The following is a 21,486-nucleotide window of genomic DNA, read 5'->3' as shown; positions in this document are numbered from 1 at the left end:
CTACAGATCACTAGGTATTATTAGTAGTGGTTGAGATTATTTGGTGTTACTCCATTGACTGTAATTTTAACCTAATATCTATTTCTAAATGATAAACAGCCCAACTTATTTAGACGTTAATAATTCTAAAGATCAATGAAGTGTACAAGTAACTTTTCCAGAATATGAGCAAAAAAAACATAGACATGCACACACACAGGCACACGCAAGTAATATACAATCTGAAATAAGCTAACTTACATACTTGCTATCTGCATTTGCTTAAGGTTGGATATTCCAGGAGGAAGTGTGTGGAGGACAAGCTATGAAGCCCATAAACATGAAACCGTTAATTCAGAAAATCCCAGACTACAAAAGTCAGGCTGCAAGTGGGGAGAATGATATGAAAGATTTAAAATCAAAGGCAAGAAACTGATACAGCAAAGAATCTATTGCAATAGATAGGGTAAGGGGTGATAGTGTTCTAAATTAAGAAGTGAAATGAAATGTAAAGAGAGATAGATGATAATTTAGAAAGTAAATGAATGATATCTGAAGGATGGAGGCAAGCCAGGTCAATGAGAGAGAAGTGCGTAGACAAAAATTATGTCCTGGTATCTGGCATGAGTACTCAAATACACTGTTGTCTGTCATTTACTCAAGTAAAAAATGCAGGAAAAAGTCAAGGTTGGCCAAGAAGAGGAGGTATGAAGTTCAGATATGGACATGGCAAATCTCTAAGATGTTTGTGGGATATCCAAGTGGAAGTGTTCAGTGGCCATTTGGTCTAACAGTCAGAACAGAGACAGGTGATGCACCCAGTGCCAGAAAGCACAGGTCAGGCTGGCTCATAAGCCTGACTTCTTTCTCTGTAACCATGATTATCAGTCTGCCTTTGTATTATGTGTCCATTTTTCATGTAATTACATATTGATTATTTCTTTTAATGGAAATTTATAGTTCAATCTACAGCATGAATTTTTGCCATTTTCCTCCAAAAGACTGCATCCTAGAAAAGAGGGATTATGTTCTGTTCACATTTCCTATCTCCAATACCAGTATAGTCATGCAATTTTCAGTTGGTCCAATTTGGTGATCCTTATGGAGCCCAGAGCCAAAATAATCAGTATAGTAATATTCAAAATATATAAGCCCAGCAGTATATTGCTAAACCACTAAAAATATTTTTGCTTTTTGGTTCAGCAATAGACATAGAGATATATCCTCTATGATGTACCCTCAAAGTAAGCAGAGATGTAATTAAAGAGTTAAATATAACAAAATTCATCACAGACTTTAATTTCTTTTTCTTTTTCTTTTTTTTTTTTGAGATGGGAGTCTCACTTTGTGCCCCCAGGCTCAGGCTGGAGTGCAGTGGCACGATCTCGGCTCACCGCAAGCTCCACCTCCCTGGTTTCACGCCATTCTCCTGCCTCAGCCTCCCAAGTAGCTGGGACTACAGGCACCCGCCACCATGCCTGGCTAATTTTTTTTGTATTTTTAGTAGAGACAGGGTTTCACCATGGTCTCAATCTCCTGACCTCGTGATCTGCCTGCCTCAGCCTCCCAAAGTGCTGGGATTACAGGTATGAGCCACCGCACCCAGCCCACACACTTTAATTTCTAAATTTACTGCTTTGTGACAAACATACATGTAATAGACTGTTTCTAGTCTTTTAAATGTAATAAAAATTTTAGGGGGCCTATATATAAGGATTATAATCAAATTTTTAATTATTCATTGGCTCAGGAAAATAACACCAATGATAATAATATGCCCCCAAACCATATCACTAGATTATTTCAGGAACCCCTCAATATATGCCTGGCTGTTTTTGGATTTCACCTTAATTTTCAATTTTACTGAAAATTTTATTTTCAAATTTCAATTTTATTTTCACTTTAAGTTTCAAATTTAAGTTCAAGTGTTGCTTTCTGCCTCAATAATCAAGCACTGTAAGGAGAGCAAACGTTAAGATTTTAATTCCCTCCACAACACATCTGAAATGCTGTCATATTTGTAAATACCAACCTAAATAACTTCCCAATTCTCACAGACAGGGGCTGTGTCACAAGACCCAAGTCCAGAGCCTCTGAGAACAGGACAAATGTAGCTTCTGAAGATTCACTCCTCCTGCTGCCGCTTACCGGTTCTCTTCCTTCCAGTTCCCACTACAAGATGTAGGTTGACAAAATGAGAAAGTAGAAGAGAACCGTCCATCATAAAACAATGGCCATTATGCGCCAACCAGTTTCTCTAAATTTATATAATCCATAGTGGCCTTTCTACTTTATCATAGGCCCAAGATTTAATGAATACTAGGAGTGACTCACAGTAACTAAATGTATCCTTAAGTGATTATTTTTAATATCAGGCTGCCTTGATGTCAACAAGATTCAAAATCCCAACTAGCCAGCTGCTATGGTTTCAATGTTTCCCCTCCAATTCATGTTGAAAATGGCCACTGTGGGGGTAATTAAGAGGTGGGGCCTTTTGGGAAGTGCTGAAGTCATGAGGACTCTGCCCCTATGAATGGATTCAAGCCTTTTAAAAGGGCTAAGGTAATTAATTAGCTGAGGCTCTTTTTGCTCTTCCGCCTACTACTATGCGAGGAGGCAGCAAGAGGGCCCCCATCACACACCAAATGCAGGTGGCTTGATCTTAGATTTCCCAGCCTCCAGAAATGTAAGAAATACATTTCTGTTCTTTATAAATGACCCAGTCTCAGTGTTTTGCTATAGCACCACAAAGGTCTAAGACAACCAAATTAATTTTGGCACTGTAGATACAAAAAACTAGCCTACATGTACATTATCACTTTATTTCTAGAGGTAAATTACCAAGTGAACATCAAAAATCATTTTCACATAAATTATCTGAAAAAATATTATGTCTCTGAAAATCAAACAGGAGCAACAAAAATGGCAACATTTAACATATCTCTATGACTGTAAAATATTTACTATCCTAGGAAATCTGTAAATCCATGATGATTTCCATGGAATAGGCTTCTACCAAGTAGTAATTTAAAGGGTTTTAAATTGTCTATGACATACTACAAGGAAAAAATGCAAGCCCACTTCAAAAAAGAAAGTTTCCCTGAAACACCAGGAACAGACATGTTTTATCTCTCAAAGATCCTTGACCTAACCATTTATATGAAGAGAACAAATATATCACATTCCCAACATTCAGATTCTAGAAAAACTTTTAACATAAGAAACTTCTGCTGGTTAAGACAAAGTTACTGCAGATAGTATGTACACAGATGAGAATGCTTAGAGGCTAAAAGAACAATTATCAAATTAATAAATTTAATAAACCTAATTTAAACTTATAGACTTAACATAGCACACTAAACCTTGAGAATCACAATCACAGTACAAAAATACCTCCTGAGTAAAAACCTCAGGCACATTTTTCCCAAAAAATGGAAAATGTTTTTATATTAATAAAGGTTACACTAAGTTATTAAAACATTCATGTACAGAAACATGTGAAGTAGAAAACTATCACGAAAACCTATACTCCAGAAAACAACTGCTATTAAGTTTCTGGTTCGCTTTTTCAAATAATTCCCCAACTTGGATTCTGGATTTTCTGTATCTTGACTTTTCTTTTTTCACTTAATATTATAGCACAGACACTTAAAACAGAGCATTATGCATAGAGATATAATGTATTTAACGTCATATTACAACTCACTTTTTAAAATGGTCCATAAGCATTCTTTCACTCCAGCATGACTATGCATGTGGCATTCCCTCTCCTGAAATAGTCTGCCATCATTGAGCACCTGGAGAAGCCTCATCGTCTACAACAGTTCAAATGTCATTCTCTACTTTAACTTTGCAGGACCTTTGGCCAATGCCACCCACATTCTGCTCCCTTACAACTTCATTTATGTCTTCTATAAAAATCTGTCTAGTCAAATTAAATGGCTTGTAATTCCCCAAATGCCTTCTGTGCTTCAATATAGTGCTCCTCTGTCACCACCCTTCAATTTCACTATCTCACTTCTGACCCCAGCCAGCCAGACTCTTTAGAGACAACCTCCTTAGGGCAGCCTCCTTTGAGACTATCACCAGGATCCTCTTCTCTGTTCTTTCAGGGAAACCTGTATTATTAATATTAACTTATTCATCTGCATTCACCAAAAACACTGGCAGTTTTTTAGCCCAAAGACCATGACTTAACCACTTCGATTTTCCCAGAACAATGTCTGGCTCAGAGAAGACTCTTAATAAATGCTAGGTATAGACAGAGCCGGATCCACTGACGGATGAACCAGTGAATAAAAAAATAAATGTAAACCCTAAACCATAATGTATCTGTAGGTCCTCAAAGACAGGGTACCTTGTTGCAATGTTGATTTGGGGTTTATATTGACCATGTTCCAAGCTGGCGCTGATCAGCACCAAAGGTTAAGGTTTATCTGCAAAAAAAACCCATGGAGAACAATTTCCATAGCTTCTAAAAATAACTTCTAAAAAAATCATAAAACAGCATTTAGAATTTCACCCTTTACAAGCTCAGATACATAACTCAAGAAAGTGAATATACATTAAGGTATGAACACTAAATGATTCATGTGTCCAATGCTGTGCCATTGAAAGAGTGTTGAAAATGGTTCATTAACAGAAGAGAAATTATTCAATTAATGGAAATCACTTTATCAGATGGAGTTTCACAAACAGTAGTTCTCTCTTGCCCCAGAAGCTGGAAGTGTACCATCAGCATTAATTCCACACTACACTATTCTCTACTCACAGCTATTCCAGCTATTTCGTTTCCTCCAGTTCATTCTATTAACTGACACAAGCATGAAAGCTTCTTCTTAGGACTGATTGCAGTGCTATATTAGCTTGAAACAGGGCTGGCTTGAAACCTGTATGCTCCATTATGCTAAGCAGAAATATTGTTTTTCAGTATCCTGAAGGCAGTAACTTCTAAATGGTCTACTTCAGACATTGTAAATACTTGAAATGGACTCTAATCTCAAACACAGAAATTATAATTTTTAAATTATAATTTAAATTTTAAATTAAATTATAATTTAAATATTATAATTTTTCTTCCCTTACCTCAAAGCTGACAATGAAAAACAATATTTGAGATTTTATTTCATACACTTTACTGATGTTATGAGTCAATAATGATGTGAACACATTCTGAGAAATGCATTGTCAGGTAATTTCCTCATTGTGCAAACATCAAAGAGTACACTTACACAAACCTAGATGGCATATCCTACTGTATAGCTAGGCTATATGGTATAGCCTATTGTTCCTAGGCTACAAACCTGTACCTCATGCTACTGTACTAAGTACTATAAGCAATTGTCACACAATGGTAAATATTTATATTTCTAAACATAGAAAAGATACAGCAAAAATACAGTATTATAATCTTATGGGATCACCATCATATATGCAGTCCATCATTGACTGAAATCACTATGCAGCACATGACTGCACTTTATTTTATTTCATTTACAAACTTGGAGACAACAAAGTATTAGTTTCAGGTTAATCATCATCAACTAGACTATGAACTACTTAAAGACAGGGTCTATAATCTGGTCATCTTTCTATCTATTGCATATTAAGTATACAGAGCATATTGAGCATAAAGAATCAATATACAAAGGTTTCCACCAGTCATGTTTTGTTTGAGTAACGAGTCTGTCTATGAAATGTTCATAACGTAATTTTCTGTTTACAAGACACATATATTCCCCTGAGTTCTGCAGGTATGGCTGAGAACATTCCTAACAGGCTGCTCACCTATAAATATCAACTGTAAACTCCTAAACTCACAGCAAAATATAAAAGTTAACTATCTGAAGCACTGAAGACTGATCGAAAACAGGCGGATTCTGAAAGAAAGTTATGACTTCAGCAAAGGAAATACCCTGGGGTGAATTTACTCGTTTTAGAGCTTTTGGCCTTAGTGGCAGAGACTGAGAAAACCATAGTGCTGAAATGTGAGGGGGGAATACTAGAAAAGACGGTCAGAGTTGCAGATAACCAAATATTATGTATAAAATCTTCTGAAATCTCTGGCTGGCCTCTGAATCACGTGACAAAAATTAGACACAAAAAGCCAAACTAAGGAAAGAAATGAACTGAGACTTGAACTCTTACCCAATAGACACAGTTTATACCCTGAATCCAACCAAGTTAATTAGCTGCTAAAACAAAAATATCAAAATTCTTCCACGAAAGTAACAGAATCCAAGGTTTCTACAATGTACATTCACAATAGCCAGCACACAATCCAAAATTACTCAAAATGCAAAGGGCTGAAGCAACATGGCTCTTCATCAAGATAAAAGACTCCCAGTGCAAAATAAATCTAAGATGGCCAAGACTTAGAAGACTTAGAAATTAGTAGACAGAGATGTTCAAGGACCTATTTAACCGTACTCAGTGACAGAGAGGAAAATAACACTTGCAATGAATTAAAAAATAGAAAATCCCAAGAGAGAAAAAAATATTTTTACATACATACATGTATATATGATTCAAATGTAAATTCTGAAACACATCATTACGATTCCTGATATAAAAAAAATTACTTGGTGGGTTAATAGCAAAATGAAGACAGAAAGGAATCAATGAGTTTAAGATACAGCAGTAAAAGTTATAAAACCTGAAGGACAGGAAAAAAAAAAAAAAACAGAGCCAGAGAAACTTTTGTGAGAGTGACAAAAGGCTGAAATATGTGTAACTGAAATCTCAAAAGAATGAGAGGAGAAACGATCCGAAAAATAATTGAAGTAGTAACTGAAATACTATGATAAAATGTACAAATCCTTTTAAAAACAAATTTTCACAAAAGATGTCATAGGAAATCTGTCTAGTGTCATACCAAAGATACTGAATTCATTATCAAACTCCAGGCCCAGATTGCTTCACTGGTGAATCTATCAAATATTTAGGAATAAGTAACACCAATCTGATATATGTTCTCTGAGAAAATGGAAAGAAACACTTCCCAAGTCATTTTATGAAACTAGCATAACACTAACACTAAAATCTGACAAAAATATTATTTTAAAAAATGTACAGGTCAGGCTGGGAGTGGTGGCTTCTGCCTGTAATCCCAGCACTTTGGGAGGCAGAGGTGGGCAAATCACATTAGGCCAGCCTGGTCAACATGGAGAAGCCTCATCTCTACCAAAAATACAAATGTTAGCCAGGCATGGTGGTGCATGTCTGTAATCTCAGCTACTGGGGAGACTGGGGCATGAGAATCACTTGAACCCAGGAGACGGAGGTTGCAGTGAGTCAAGGTCGCGTGACTGCACTACAGCCTGGGCAACAGAACGAGACTGTCTCAAAAAAAAAAATAGTGTAAGTCAGTATCACTCATTAAAATAAGATGCAACTGAATCCAGCACTACATAAAACAGATAATATATCACTATTAAGTAGGGTTTAACCCAAGAATACAAAGGTTTTAGTTTTAAAAATCAATCGTTAAAATCTACCATATAAACAGTGTAGAGAAACACATTTTGTTTATTTCAATAGATGTAGAAAAAGCACTCAAAAAAAACTGCCACCCACTGAGGATCAGAACTCTCAGTAAAACTGAAGCAGAAGGGAACTTCCTCTACCTAGCAAATGAAATCTACCAAAAAAAACCAGTAACTAATATAGTTCTTAATGTTAAAATAACTGCATGCTTTCCTCCTTGATTAGAAACAGGAATAATTCCTACTCTCCTCATTTGTCTTCAGCATTACACTGGAGATATTAGCCAAAATAATGCAAGTAAAATAATAAGATGCATAGAAACTGGAAAGGGAGAAGTAAACTATTTAAGCAAATGGTATAATGGTGTGCATGACAAATCCTAAGAAGTCTACAAAACAACTTACTAGAATAAGTGAATTTAAATTTAGCAAGGTAGCAGGAGACATGGTTAACATACAAAATTTTATATTAGAAAAAAACTGGAAAATAGAAATTTAAAAATATTCAATTTACGGTAGTGTCAAAAACACAAAATATTTAAGAATAAGTTTAACAAAAGACATACAAAACTCCTATCTTAAAAAGTACAAAGCGCTGTTGATAGAAATTAAATGGAAGACTCAATTTTGTTAAGATGTCAAATCTCCCACAAATTGCTCAACAGATGCAATGCAATTGCAATTCTAATTCCAGCAGATGGTTTTGTAGTAATTAACAAAGAAATTCTTAAATTTATATGTAATTGTAAAGGATCAAAAGTACCTAAGTAATCCTGAAAAAGAAGGACAAAGGTGGAGGAACTACATTACCTAAACTCATGTCTCACTATGTAAAAGCCTACAGTAATCAAGACAGTGTGGTACTGGCATAAGGATTCATAAATAGATTAAAAGAAGTGAACTAAAAGCTTAGAAATATACCCCCACTTACATGCTCACCTGATTGTTTCATCAAAGGCACCAAAACAATCAGTGGAGGGAAACGTCTTTCAACAAATAGTGCAAGAAAAACTAGATAACCATATTGGAAAAAAGATGAACCTGAGCCTCTATCTCATACCATATACAAAAATTCATTTGAGATATATCATAGACCTAAAAGTAAAAGCTACAATAACACTTTTAGAGAAAATACAGAAGAGTATAACTTATAAAGAACTCTAACATTTCCTTGAGGTTGGCAAAGATTTCAAGATTCAAATACATGAATAGCCAACAAGGATATGAAAAATTGCACAAAATGATCAATCATAAGGTAAATGCAACTTCATACCACAGGAAGATACCAATATACCATCAAAATGGCTAAAATAAAAAAGGCTGACAGCACCAAATACTGATGAGGGTATGAGGCAGCTACAACCTGCACACATTGTTTGTGGAAATGGTACAAGGTATAAGTGCTTTGGAAAAAAGTATGACAATTTCTTGTAATACTAAATACACAACAATTTTCAATACTGCATATTTAATAAAGAGTAACAAACATATCTGGTTATGAAACAACTTGTACAAATAGCAAAGACATGGAATCAACCCAAATCCCTATCAATGACAGGCTGGATAAAGAAAATGTGGTACATACACACTATGGAATACTATGCAGCCCTAAAGAGGAATGAGATCATGTCCTTTGCAGGGACATGGAAGGAGCTGGAAGCTATTATCTTCAGCAGACTAACACAGGAACAGAAAAGCAAACACCGCATGTTCTCACTGATAAGTGGGAGCTGAACAATGAGAACACACAGACACAGGGAGGGGAACAACACACAGTCGGGCCTGTCATGGGGGCAGAAGGAGGGAGAGCATCAGGATAAATAGCTAATGCATGTGGGGCTTAATACCTAGGTGATGGGGCAAACCACCATGGCACACATTTACCTATGTAACAAACCTGCACGTCCTGCACATGTATCCCAGAACTTAAAACAAAATACAACGTTAAAAAAAGAAAAAGAAAAAGAAACAACTTGTATAAAAGTGTTCAGAGAAATTTAATTTATAATAACCAAAAAATTAAAAGTGCCTAGACAAATGGATAAACAACAATGATATATTCAGGTAACAGATTATTATTCATCAATAAAAAGAAATGAACTACTAATATACAGAACAGTATGCAAGAATCATGTATATGAACATTCAGAAGACAAAAGAAAAATAGCATTTAAATAAAATATAAACAATGGTATTTTTGAACCTTTATGTACCAAGCATTTAACACAGATTATCTCATTTAATTTTAAACCATCCAACCTCATATTACAAATGAGGAAACTGAAGTGGAAAGAAGTTGAAGAGGCTTCCCAAAGTCACACTGCTAGTTTGACTCAAAAGGATGTATTTTCAGGAATCTGTAACTCACACTAAAGCGAAAAGATAGAATGACTAAATTTACTAAGTTTTTAATTAACTTTAAAAGTGTGTGTAGGGGGATGCTAAGAGAAAACATCTCTAAAAACACCAAACAGAATATAAATTAAACATCTGCTCCCCTTTGATTCAGGTTAAAATACCTGCAGTGTAGACCTCACTGTCTTACCTTAGGGAACTGTTTTACGGGAATTAACACTTTCTGTCCCAGCTTCATGTTCTTATTAATCACCACATCGATGTACTTTTCTTCATCCTTGCCTTCTCCTTTTTGAAACTTTTCTATTTCTGTGGAGGCAAAAAGATAACCATGAAGTGTATGACTCAGAAATGCAGGGGCTGGGTGTTCTGGTTAGCTCTGTAGTGGCATGAAATCAACTACTACTGAAGTATGGACTATTAAATTGAGGCAAATGTTTTCAAGTACATTTCCAGTTTCATCAATGATTCTTCATAAATGGAATAAATGCATGTACCATGGCTCTACAAAGTCAAATCTCAACTGCTCATACCAACAGAGGAGAACAACAGACCAGATAACAAACACAAAAATAAGTTACTTCAGGTCTTCTGGATAACTAGATAAGGCTGATCAAACAAAGAAGAAAAGCCATTAAGTATTCACAGTTCAGTGATACAAAGTGCTGAAACATCCCTAGTTATCAATCTTGCCTGGCTTTTCAAGGCTTCTACAACCAAGAACTGATTCTACGATGGCATTAAACACCCTAGACAACCTTCCAGTAGCCCACCTCCCCAGTCAAATCTTCCCTCCTTGTATGTGACACATATCAACTATATGCTAATGTCTTTACTAATGCTCTTCGCTCTACTTGTTATGATGATTTCATCTTCATCTCCTTTCGAGACTCAACCACATTAAATCTCCTTTTCTGTGCAAGTGTTTCTTTCCTCAATGGGGTGGCAAGAATGGAAGAATCAATCACTCTCACCTTGATACTCACAAAGCACTTTACGTGCAACTCTACTGCTACCCTTAGATGGAAAAAAAAAAAGTGCTACCTCTCCCTCTGGAACATAAATTTCTCTTAGGTAAAAATCTATTTATTCACTCTTAAATATCTTAAACTAAGCAAGTTCCAGATCCTAGAAAATTTTAGCATAAAGTTTCATCCACCCTATGGCCCATAGTATTTGGTTGCACAAGAGATACAAAATTAGGTGCTTGCATGAATGCTGAATGAATGAGTACTGTTACCTCCAAGCACCAACCTATAGACACCCAGGTTCAGCGAAGGATAAAGAACAGCCTGGAGAAGGTATCAAAGACGGCATCAGCTATACAAAGGAATACACGTATTTATCCATTTTGCTTGTTAAGCTAGGAACATTTAAGAATTTAATATGTGCCATCCCTGAACAACATACCTCACATTCATGACGTAATTCAATCCTCAAGACAGATGACAAAGAGGAGGTTCAAAGAGGTGACTTCACAATAAATGGCAAAGGTTAAGATTTACCCTCAGATTTGTTTGGCTCCAAAGACAAGGTGCCTGTGCAGTCTCTCCCACCATTTTTATGTCATATCAGAAAAACAAGTAAGAAGGATTTTTACAGTATCTTGGGATAAATGAAAGATTTATTTAAGCTAGAGGCTTTGGGCCTGGGGCTTCTGTCACCACTGAAACAGCCAATGGGCTTCATAATACCATGGAGGAGCTTTCACTCCATCATAATATGCAGCCTCCCATTTCGAACTAAATGATTGTCTATTAAACAAAGGTTTTGAATGAGCAACAAAGAATTATTACAATTTAAAGGACACTAAATGGGACATAAAAATTCTAGATTCTCGTCTCAGATCTGCTAACAATTGTCTTTGCAATTAGAAAAAAGTATATCAGTTAGGATGCAGGTTCTTCAAGTTTAAAATGAGAAAAGGGAACTAGAATATCCAACGATCTGGTTCTAAAACCTTAGGATCTCATGTGACTTACAAATGCTGACAAAGCCTCTCACTCCTTGATGAAACTTTGGTCACTAACAGTAAGCAAAGCGCTTTCCTGAGTTCTGTGAGTCATTATAGCAAATTACTAAACCTGAGGAAGGATCCTGGAGCCTCCAAATTTGTAGTTAGGCAGAAATCTGGGTAGCCTGAGCATTACATTGTGGCTGGCATCTGAAGTATCAGCAGTCTTGTGGGATTAAGCCCTTGATCTGTGGGGAGGGGAGGAGGCCTGATGCTAACTCCCGCAGTTAGCTTCAGAATTGAATTACTGGATACACAGCTGGCATCAAAGAATTGGTAAGTGTCTGAAAACACTATACAATAGGGATTAAGAGTGATGAGGTGGGGGAGACGGAAGGAAGCAGGGTAGAAACTGAAGATAAGAAAGGATGGCTAAGAGAAGGAAACAGCAAATTATATCTGCAGCTTCTAATCAAAGCTTCCAAGAAGAGATAAAGACTAAGTCACCAAATAATGAATTTGTCATTTTGTCTGCTTTCTTGTACTACACTATGTTTTGATCCTGAAAAATTAATTTTAAGTGGAACCTGTAAAGGAAAAATATACACAGAAATAGAAGAGTACCTTTAATTTTATTGATTTTTTCTATAAAAATAATACATGAACACGGTAACAATTTAAAACAACATGACAGGATATAAAATTTTTTTAAGGTTTCTCCTATCACTTCAACTTCAGAAATAATTATAATCAACTGTTTTTATATACTCTTTCAGAAATTTTCCATGAATAGAATTGACACACACACACAGTTTGAAAATTGTAGCACCAATGGTATCAATGAGCTACACTGGTTTTGTTTTCTTCAGTAAAGAGCAGTAAGTCTCACATCAGCTGCTCTGGGTATAACAATTCATGACTTCAGCTTTAATTAGAAGAAAATAAATCCCACCTTTCATTATCTATTTATGCAACAATTAGAAATACCTTTGGCATAGTTAGACGATTCAACAAAATCAGGTACACTGAAACGTCCTAAAATTTTTTTTGTATGGTATGTGTATGTGTGTCAAAATAGATTCAACTGCCTCCTTTTCAACTGACAAAGTAGTTTAGGCCGGGCGCGGTGGCTCACACCTGTAATCCCAGTACTTTGGGAGGCCGAGGCGAGCGGATCACGAGGTCAGGAGATTGAGACCATCCTGGCTAACAAGGTGAAACCCCTGCCTCTACTAAAAAATACAAAAAATTAGCTGGACGTGGTGGCAGGCGCCTGTAGTCCAGCTACTGGGGAGGCTGAGGCAGGAGAATGGCGTGAACCCGGGAGGCGGAGCTTGCAGTGAGGTGAGATCGTGCCACTGCACCTCCACCCTGGGCGGCAGAGCAAGACCCCGTCTCAAAAACAACAACAACAACAAAAAACAAAGTAGTTTAGTAATTGTTGAAAACTCACACCAGATGTACAATATTTAAATCCATTAATTCAGAATTCCACATGTTCTTCCTTGTGTCAGTGTCATTTAACATTTTGTCGTAAGAAAATCATATAGGTAAGCTTTTAAAAATTAGGAATTACGTATTTTATCACATATTACAGTTTCAGATCATCTATTATTTTAAAAAGGAAAATGAAAGAAAATCTATATAAAATATCTAATTTCCTCTCTACATATACACAGCATCCTACAAATCTTAAGTTGCTAGAATGCACTGTTTCTATCTTAAATTTTGAATGACGTTGGAATATTTTAAGATTTTTTTTTAATTTTTTAAGCCTGATGCCATATCAGAAGCATATAGGTATGCATTTAACAAGCCTAAAGCACCACACAACAATGCAAAGAGCCCTGAGCCCCATCGCAGGAGTCGAACAGACCTGGTTTAAATCATGAATGCTGTACTTTTCTCAGGCCCTTGTGCCTTCCAATATACAATTCAAAACTGGTAGAAACTTTGTTTTTAGCAGATGCTGTTCAATCAACAATTTTTATTTTCTACTTGAATGAGCATTATAAGTAGCTTAATTTTTTTTTGAAATCCAGAAATACATAAAATGGAGAATTGCACAAAATTATCTATGAAATCTTGAGACAGCTGTCTCAAGGATTTATGCCTGTCCCTAACTGAGAGTTGCATATTCAAAAACCCCTGCTACTACCCCTCTCATCTTCCCCGAGGGAGGAAAGATGCTTGAGATCCACCAAGATGGATGTGACCCTCTAGTTAACTGTGGCAAACTGAGGCCACCAATAGAGAAAACCCAATCAGATTTTCAAGGACGAATGCATAGGGGATTTGACTTTCACTAATCCCCAGATTACATTTGGTACCAAACAGCTTAAGGTACCAATACCATCTCCTAGCTCAGAAATAATAAGCAAATGTGTGATTAAGGTTTTAGATAATGTAGGGTATTAAAATGCTATGTTTTCAAACCATGTACACCAAACCTCTCACTGCAGAATTCTTGTTTTCAGTAATAATATCTGTATTGTTTTTTGTTTGTTCATTTGTTTTGCTTTGGTCTAGTACAGAACTTCCTAAGCAACGGCCTCTTTTCCTTTTTAAGGTACCAGATATACTAAAGTCCACTAATCTTCTAAAAATAGCTAAATAATCTTTGCATTTAAATAAGTTTCCAATATAAAAATTTTAGTAATGTAAAATTTTTAAAGAAGCTTCATTTCTCTCATATAATCAAACACACAGATTATTTTTCCTTTGTTCTAGCAACTTCATTTCTAGAAATTTAACCTACATATATACTTAGATAGATGTGGAATATTACTCACAAAATTATCCACTACAGCATTGTCTTTAATAGCAAAACACTGGGAACCACCTAAATGTCTTATCAACAGGAGCTGGGTAAGTAGGCTAGAGCACACCCTGGAATAAAACAGCATGTGGCTACTGCACAAAATGAGGAAACTTCATGTTCTGATAGTCAAAGATCGGTACCAAATGCACTGTTTACTTACACACACACACACACACACACACACACACACACACACACACACACAATGTAAGAAACAAATGTTTACTTATATACACACAGAAAACATCTCCCTATTGATATACAGTTTTACATCATGTAGCGACATTACAGTCAACATATATGACAGTGGTCTTGTAAGATTATAATGAAGCTGAAAAATTCCTACTGCCTAGTAATGGCTTAGCTGTGGTAACCTCGCAGCACAAAGCATTACATATTTGTGGCCATGATAGTGTAAACAAACCTTCCATGCTGCCAGATGTATAAAAGTGTGCAGTAATGACCCAGTCCTTCATATTCACTCACCACTCAACCACTGACTCACCCAGAGCAACTTCCAGTTCCACAAGCTCCACTCATGGTAAGTGTCCTATGTAAGTATTCCATGTTTTGTCTTTTGCACTATATTTTTATTGTGCTTTTTCTATGTTTAGATACACAAAATACTTACCATTGTGTTACAACTGCCTACAGTACTCAGTATGGTAACATATACTCTGGCTTTGCAACATGCTGTCTAGGTTTGTAGCCTAGCAGCAACAGGCTATATCACCTAGCCTATGTGTACAGCAAGCAGGCTGCACCATCCAGGTGTGTTTAAGTGCAATCTATCATGGTCCACAACAACAAAATCATCTAAGGATGCATTCCTCAGAACACACATCCCTGTGGTTAAGCAACAAAAGACAGTATAAGAAACTAGTTATCTATCTGGCATGGAGAGGACAAAGTAGATAGGGTACAGAAATACTTTTCACTGTATCTCTTTTTGCACTGCTTTAAATCTCTTAAGCACGTGAATATTTTACCCATCTAAAATGGCATGCAGGGGCCAGGAAAGGAAAAGAAAAAGAGACTAATATGGTAGCCTGATGGGGCTACAGACTGCACACAGGAAAGCAGTTAATTTGTGGTGACACAGCAGGAAAGGCCAAAGCAAATATACACTTTGAGCTCACTTCTCTCTCCTGCCAAGCTTCTGCTATTGACCACTAGTGGATAGCTCTTAACCCAGCTCAAAGCCAGAGGGTAAATATATCTATGATACAGGTCTTGTACCATGCATATCAGCCTCTGGGCACAGAGCAGAGTAGGAAGGGTGGAAAGAGGACCTGATAAGGCAAAAACAAAAAAAAATCAACAACGACAACAATAAAACTCCAACCCTTCATCTTTAGCAAACACAAGGAATCTTTTTTTTTTTTTTTTTTTTTTTTTTTAAGACGGAGTCTCGCTCTGTCGCCCAGGCTGGAGTGCAGTGGCTTGATCTTGGCTCACTGCAAGCTCCGCCTCCCGGGTTCACGTCATTCTCCTGCCTCAGCCTCCCCAGTAGCTGGGACCACAGGCGCCCGCCACCACGCCTGGCTAATTTTTTGTATTTTTAGTAGAGACGGGGTTTCACCGTGTTAGCCAGGATGGTCTCAATCTCCGGACCTCGTGATCCGCCCGCCTCGGCCTCCCAAAGTGCTGGGATTACAGGCTTGAGCCACCGCGCCCAGCCCCACAAGGAATCTTTAAAAGGAATTTCTAATACCTCCTTTACATACAAAAATATCCATCTGAGCTCACCATACATAAATTTACACAGCAAAATATTGAAAAGTAATGAAAATTATTTTAGGGGTCACTTATACCAGTAGTAATTAAATTATAATTATTACTTTGTTGATGACGACTCATGAAGTACAGGGCTGTGTGTTTGACTTAAATTATCTCTTTATGCTAACAAATATATGCTCCACCGCCTGCATTTTACAGTGAGATCCTGAGGACTGAAATGGTTAAGAAGTTTGCAAAGGTTAGAGAGCTAATAGCACAGTCAGAATTCAAATCTAGATATATCTGACTTCAAGCCCATACCTTTTATTTTTTAAATTGTTATAAAAAAAACCCCACAAAATTTATAGTCAACCATTTTTAAGTGTGCTGTTCAGTCCATCCACACTGTGTGCAACAGATGTCCAGAACTTTTCTGTCTCGCACAGGTGAAACCCTATGCACATTAAACTACTCCCCATTTTCCCTTCCCCCCAGCCCTTGGTAACTACCATTCTATTTTGTTTATATAAATGTGACTGCTTAGCTATGTCATATAAGAGGAATCATACAGTATTTGTCTTTCCATGCTTGGCTTATTTCACTTAGCATAATGCCCTCAAGGCTCATCCACGGGGCAGCATGTGGCAGTATCTTCTTACTTTTTAAGGAGGAATAATATTCCACTGTAGCTATATAACACATTTTGTTTATCCATTCATTGGCTGACAGATATTTGGAGTGTTTCCACCTCTTAGCTATTGTGAATAAAGACTACACCCTTTAATCTCTTTTTTCCTTCTTTCCTGAAGTGAGATGTGAAAATGTTCTAAAGCTGTAAATCACAAGCATTGGACGTTCTTAATGTAGCCACATCTGCTTATCCCTTCACTTTGTTCTCCTACGGCCAAGTCATTCTGCGGGAAGCACTGCTTCAATGTATAGAGAACAGCTTGAAATTACAGAACCTCAGTACTGGTGATCTTTAGTGAGCTCTCAAAGTGGACTTAAAGGAACAGCTGAAGGAATTTTGTGTGATATCAGGAGACAGTTCTAGGTCCAAATCCAAATGAAAATATAAATTCCACTAACGTCAAAATAAGCAAATTACAGAGTTAAGTGACTACAAAGGAGTCAAACAGAAGCAATCTTTGCATAAAGTAGATGAAGGAAAAAAAAAAAAAAAGAGGGGCAGAGGAGACATGACTATAGCTCTTTAGTCGCTGAAGCCTAAGATGATTAAATCAAAAAACACTCCAAGGTCCTGCATGGTTATCCCCTAATGTAACCGGTCAATTTCCATGGTTTTAAGTTAAGGTAAAAATTGGTACTCTGGCCCCCAAAATTGAAGAGATAAAAATAATGGCAAAAGGGTCCACTTTCTGCATCCAAGACACCTTTTGAACACTGCTGATTGTTGAATTCTTAACTGCTAAGTAATAAGAACTTTCTCAGTAAAAAAAAAAACAAAAACATAAAACCTCAGAGAGTAAGAGTCTTTGAAATAATGCAGCAAGACTCCAACTGCTTGAGTTTGAATCCCTGCTATGGTACTTAATTATATGGCTGTCAGAAAGTAACTTATAAGTCACAATTTCCTCATCAAAGAAATGTAGAAATAACAGCGCCTGCCCCCCATAGGGTTTTTATGAGGATTAAATAATTTAATATTTGCAAAGAACAACAATACCTGGTCCAGTTAAGTTCTATATAGGCATTTGCCAAATACCGTACATGCCTATACTAGACAGTAAGTTCTTGAGGGGTGAGATTTTATCTAATTTAACTTTATATCTCTTGAGCAACCTAGAAATTACAAGTCTGTGTCCAGCTTTTTTCTTTTTTTTTTTTTTTGAGACGGAGTCTTGCTCTGTTGCCCAGGCTGGAGTGCAGTGGCACAATCTCGGCTCACTGCAAGCTCCGCCTCCCGGGTTCATGCCATTCTCCTGCCTCAGCCTCCTGAGTAGCTGCGACTACAGGCACCTGCCACTGCGCCCAGCTAATTTTTTGTATTTTTAGTAGAGACGGGGTTTCACCGTGGTCTCGATCTCCTGACCTCGTCATCCGCCCGCCTCGGCCTCCCAGAGTGCTGGGATTACAGGTGTGAGCCACTGCGCCCAGCCTCCAGCTCTTAATTAAAACATCAACTTCCCCTTCACCCCACAGATGAATTGATAATATCCTTCGCAATGACCTGTTTTGCTGTATAAAATTTGTACCACAACAGAGTATTTTTCATATACTCATTGTTCACACTTCCTGTGCCCAACAACAAGATGGTAAGCTCATGGAAGGTTAAGAACATCTATTTATTCATTTTTGTTATATTCTAACACTTAGCATAGTGATTTAGGATAACGGCTGCACAAATGGTTACTAAATGGTTGAATAAATGAATGAATGAATGTTTAAAATAATTTAAAGGAGTACAGTGAGTTTGTAAAGAGTTAGCTAGCAGTCACTGCTGAAAATTGCTCTTCTAAAAACTGTAACTTGTTTTATAAGAACTATTAATAGAAGTTCATAAAAGGGTCAGAAAATAACTGAATAATTCAAATCAGCCTGCACAATGACCTACTAGTGTGGAAATTAATAAAATCAATAGAGTTATTACCACCCCCCCGACTTTTCCAAACACCTTAACTCTTGTGTAAAGTTTAATTAAAGGACAGGCATTGGCCCAAATCTATAATAAAATGAGAAGCTCATATAAGATGCTCAACATTCAGAAATCTATTTCAAAATAGTACAACAGTCCAGCTGGAGTATTTAAATTGTTTTTAAAAGAAATAAAAAGAGTATTTACAGCCATTGTAAATTCTATTGGACAAATTACTAAAATGTTACTGTAGCTGCTAATCTGAAAAGGAATTTTTTAACCTCCAACATGACAAACGTTTTCACTAAAGAATTATTTTATTTAAGCAATCCAAACCTAACTGAATACCCATTACATTCAAACCAGAGTTGAACACACTATAACTACCCAAACTAGATTGATTCATACAGTGCCTAATCTTGCAAATAATATTCCATGAACAAATGGCACAGCAGAGTAGAGACACATATCAGTCTAATAAGGACAAATAAGCTCATCATAAATACGCATAAATATACCATCTAGGGAGAAAGAAACACTCGATACTCTAAATATTACAAACGCTTGGAAAACTGATTTTTATAAACACAGAGCAGGGCTGGGTGCGGTGGCTCACGCCTGTAATCCTAGCACTTTGGGAGGCCGAGGCGGGCGGATTATGAGGTCAGGAGATCAAGACCATCCTGGCTAACACGGTGAAACACCGTCTCTACTCAAAATACAAAAAAATTCGCCTGGCGTGGTGGCAGGCGCCTGTAGTCCCAGCTACTCGGGAGGCTTAGGCAGGAGAATGGCGTGAACCCAGGAGGCGGAGCTTGCAGTGAGCCGAGATCGCGCCACTGCACTCCAGCCTGGGTGACAGAGCTAGACACTGTCTCCAAAAACAACAACAACAACAGCAAACAAACAAAAAAACACAGAGCAAATATTTGTGCGTAAAATGTCCTTAAATATACATACAACACATAAGATTAAAACATACACACGAGAAAATGACAGTCAAATTTCCAAAAAGGAAGACAGGAGGAAAAGAAAGGAAGAATAATAATGAGGAGGATGGAGAGAAGGAGAAATTAATTAATTCTACCCATCATGGCTAATTAACAAAAATATTACAATGATATTAGCAGCTGGAATTTATTTAACGGCTATCTTCCAAGTAGTCAATCTCTAACACTGCTGCAAAGTAGATACAATGTTCATTTACAGAAAGGAGATGACTATTTATAGACATGCAGTGACTAAGCTAGAGTCCCACATCCAACAGAGATTCAGGATTCCAGCCCCAAGTTATCTGATTCCTATGTCCATGCTTCCTCTATTTCTTAGTATTACTGTAGCAGAAAGATCTTGATTTGGGGTGAGAAAAAATGTTTTGGATTATTACATTTTGGGGAAACTCACCAAGTTATTACAAGTATCAAAAGAAATGCCTATGAAAGTGCTTTGAAACTACAACACACAAAGCAAATATAGGTTTAAAATACAATTCCTAATTTGTGATGATTTATTTATACTGTTAAAAAAGGTGGAGGTGAGAGAGGAGGCCAGTACACTGAGATGGCTCCAGAGCTTCGGGTTCATACGGAAGCAAACTGAAACCCAACTTAGAGTGAATGACCACAGACTAGGAAGAGAATACTTAAGCTTAACCAATGAGAAACCACCAACTAACCTGGAACTAGAGACTACCAATCAAAAACCATCAACTGGCCGGGTGCAATGGCTCAAGCCTGTAATCCCAGAACTTTGGGAGGCCAAGGCGGGTGGGTCATTACGTCAGGAGATTGAGACCATCTTGGCCAACACGGTGAAACCCCGTCTCTACTAAAAATATAAAAATTAGCCAGGCATGGTGGCGTGTGCCTATAGTCCCAGCTACTCAGGAGGCTGAGGCAGGAGAATCACTTGAACCCAGGAGGTGGAGGTTGCAGTGAGCCGAGATTACGCCACTGCACTCCAGCCTGGGTGACAGAGTGAGACTCCGTCTCAGAAAAAGCACCATCAACTATCCTCTACCTAGGGACTTTCCACTTTAACCAATCAAATATTTTCTTTGTCTTGTTTCTACAAACATTTTATAAAAGGTCTGCCCTCACTCTCCTTCGGTGAAACCCTGAACCACTTGAGCTCCGACGCTGCCCAATTCACGTCTGCTCAAATAAAGGCATTACAATTTCAATGTGCCTAGCCAGGCACTGTGGCTAACACCTGTAACTACAGTACTTTGAGAGGCTAAGGAAAGAGGGTCACTTGATCCCAGGAGTTCAAGACAGCCTGAACAATGTCTCTACAAAAAATAAAAATAATTAGGCATGGTAGTGCATGCCTGTAGTCCCAGCTACTCTGGAAGCTGAGGCAGGAGAATCGCTTGAGCCCAGGAGGTCAAGGCTGTAGTGACCTATGCCTGCACTACTGCGCTCCAGCCTGCACAAAGAGAGACAGTCTTTAAGCAAAAAAAAAAAAAAAAAAAACGGGAAAAAGAAAATTTCAATGTACCTAAGTTTATCTCTCAATAGCTCTTATCTTATAGAATGGATTTCAAGAAGAATTTGTTGACACCAAAATGATTCCAGAG

General features: G+C 37.3%; 1 protein-coding gene across 9 annotated transcripts in view; it reads right to left on the bottom strand.

The window, feature by feature from the left end:
• Nucleotides 1-21,486, bottom strand: part of KHDRBS3 (KH RNA binding domain containing, signal transduction associated 3) — a 199,860-nt gene that overhangs the window by 125,920 nt on the left and 52,454 nt on the right. For all 9 annotated transcript variants that reach the window (XR_002007132.4, XR_002007135.4, XR_010135055.1 and 6 more), the window contains exon 2: nucleotides 10,009-10,127. Coding sequence is in view for 4 of the 9 variants with exons in the window: in XM_004047562.5 (XP_004047610.1) it covers nucleotides 10,009-10,127 (119 nt within the window). In the remaining 5 variants the exon portion in view is untranslated. The remainder of the gene's footprint in view (nucleotides 1-10,008; nucleotides 10,128-21,486) is intronic.

The sequence above is a fragment of the Gorilla gorilla genome, chromosome 7, assembly GCF_029281585.2.
Source record: "Gorilla gorilla gorilla isolate KB3781 chromosome 7, NHGRI_mGorGor1-v2.1_pri, whole genome shotgun sequence".
Lineage (NCBI taxonomy): Eukaryota > Metazoa > Chordata > Mammalia > Primates > Hominidae > Gorilla > Gorilla gorilla.
This window is presented reverse-complemented; position numbering and strand designations above follow the sequence as displayed.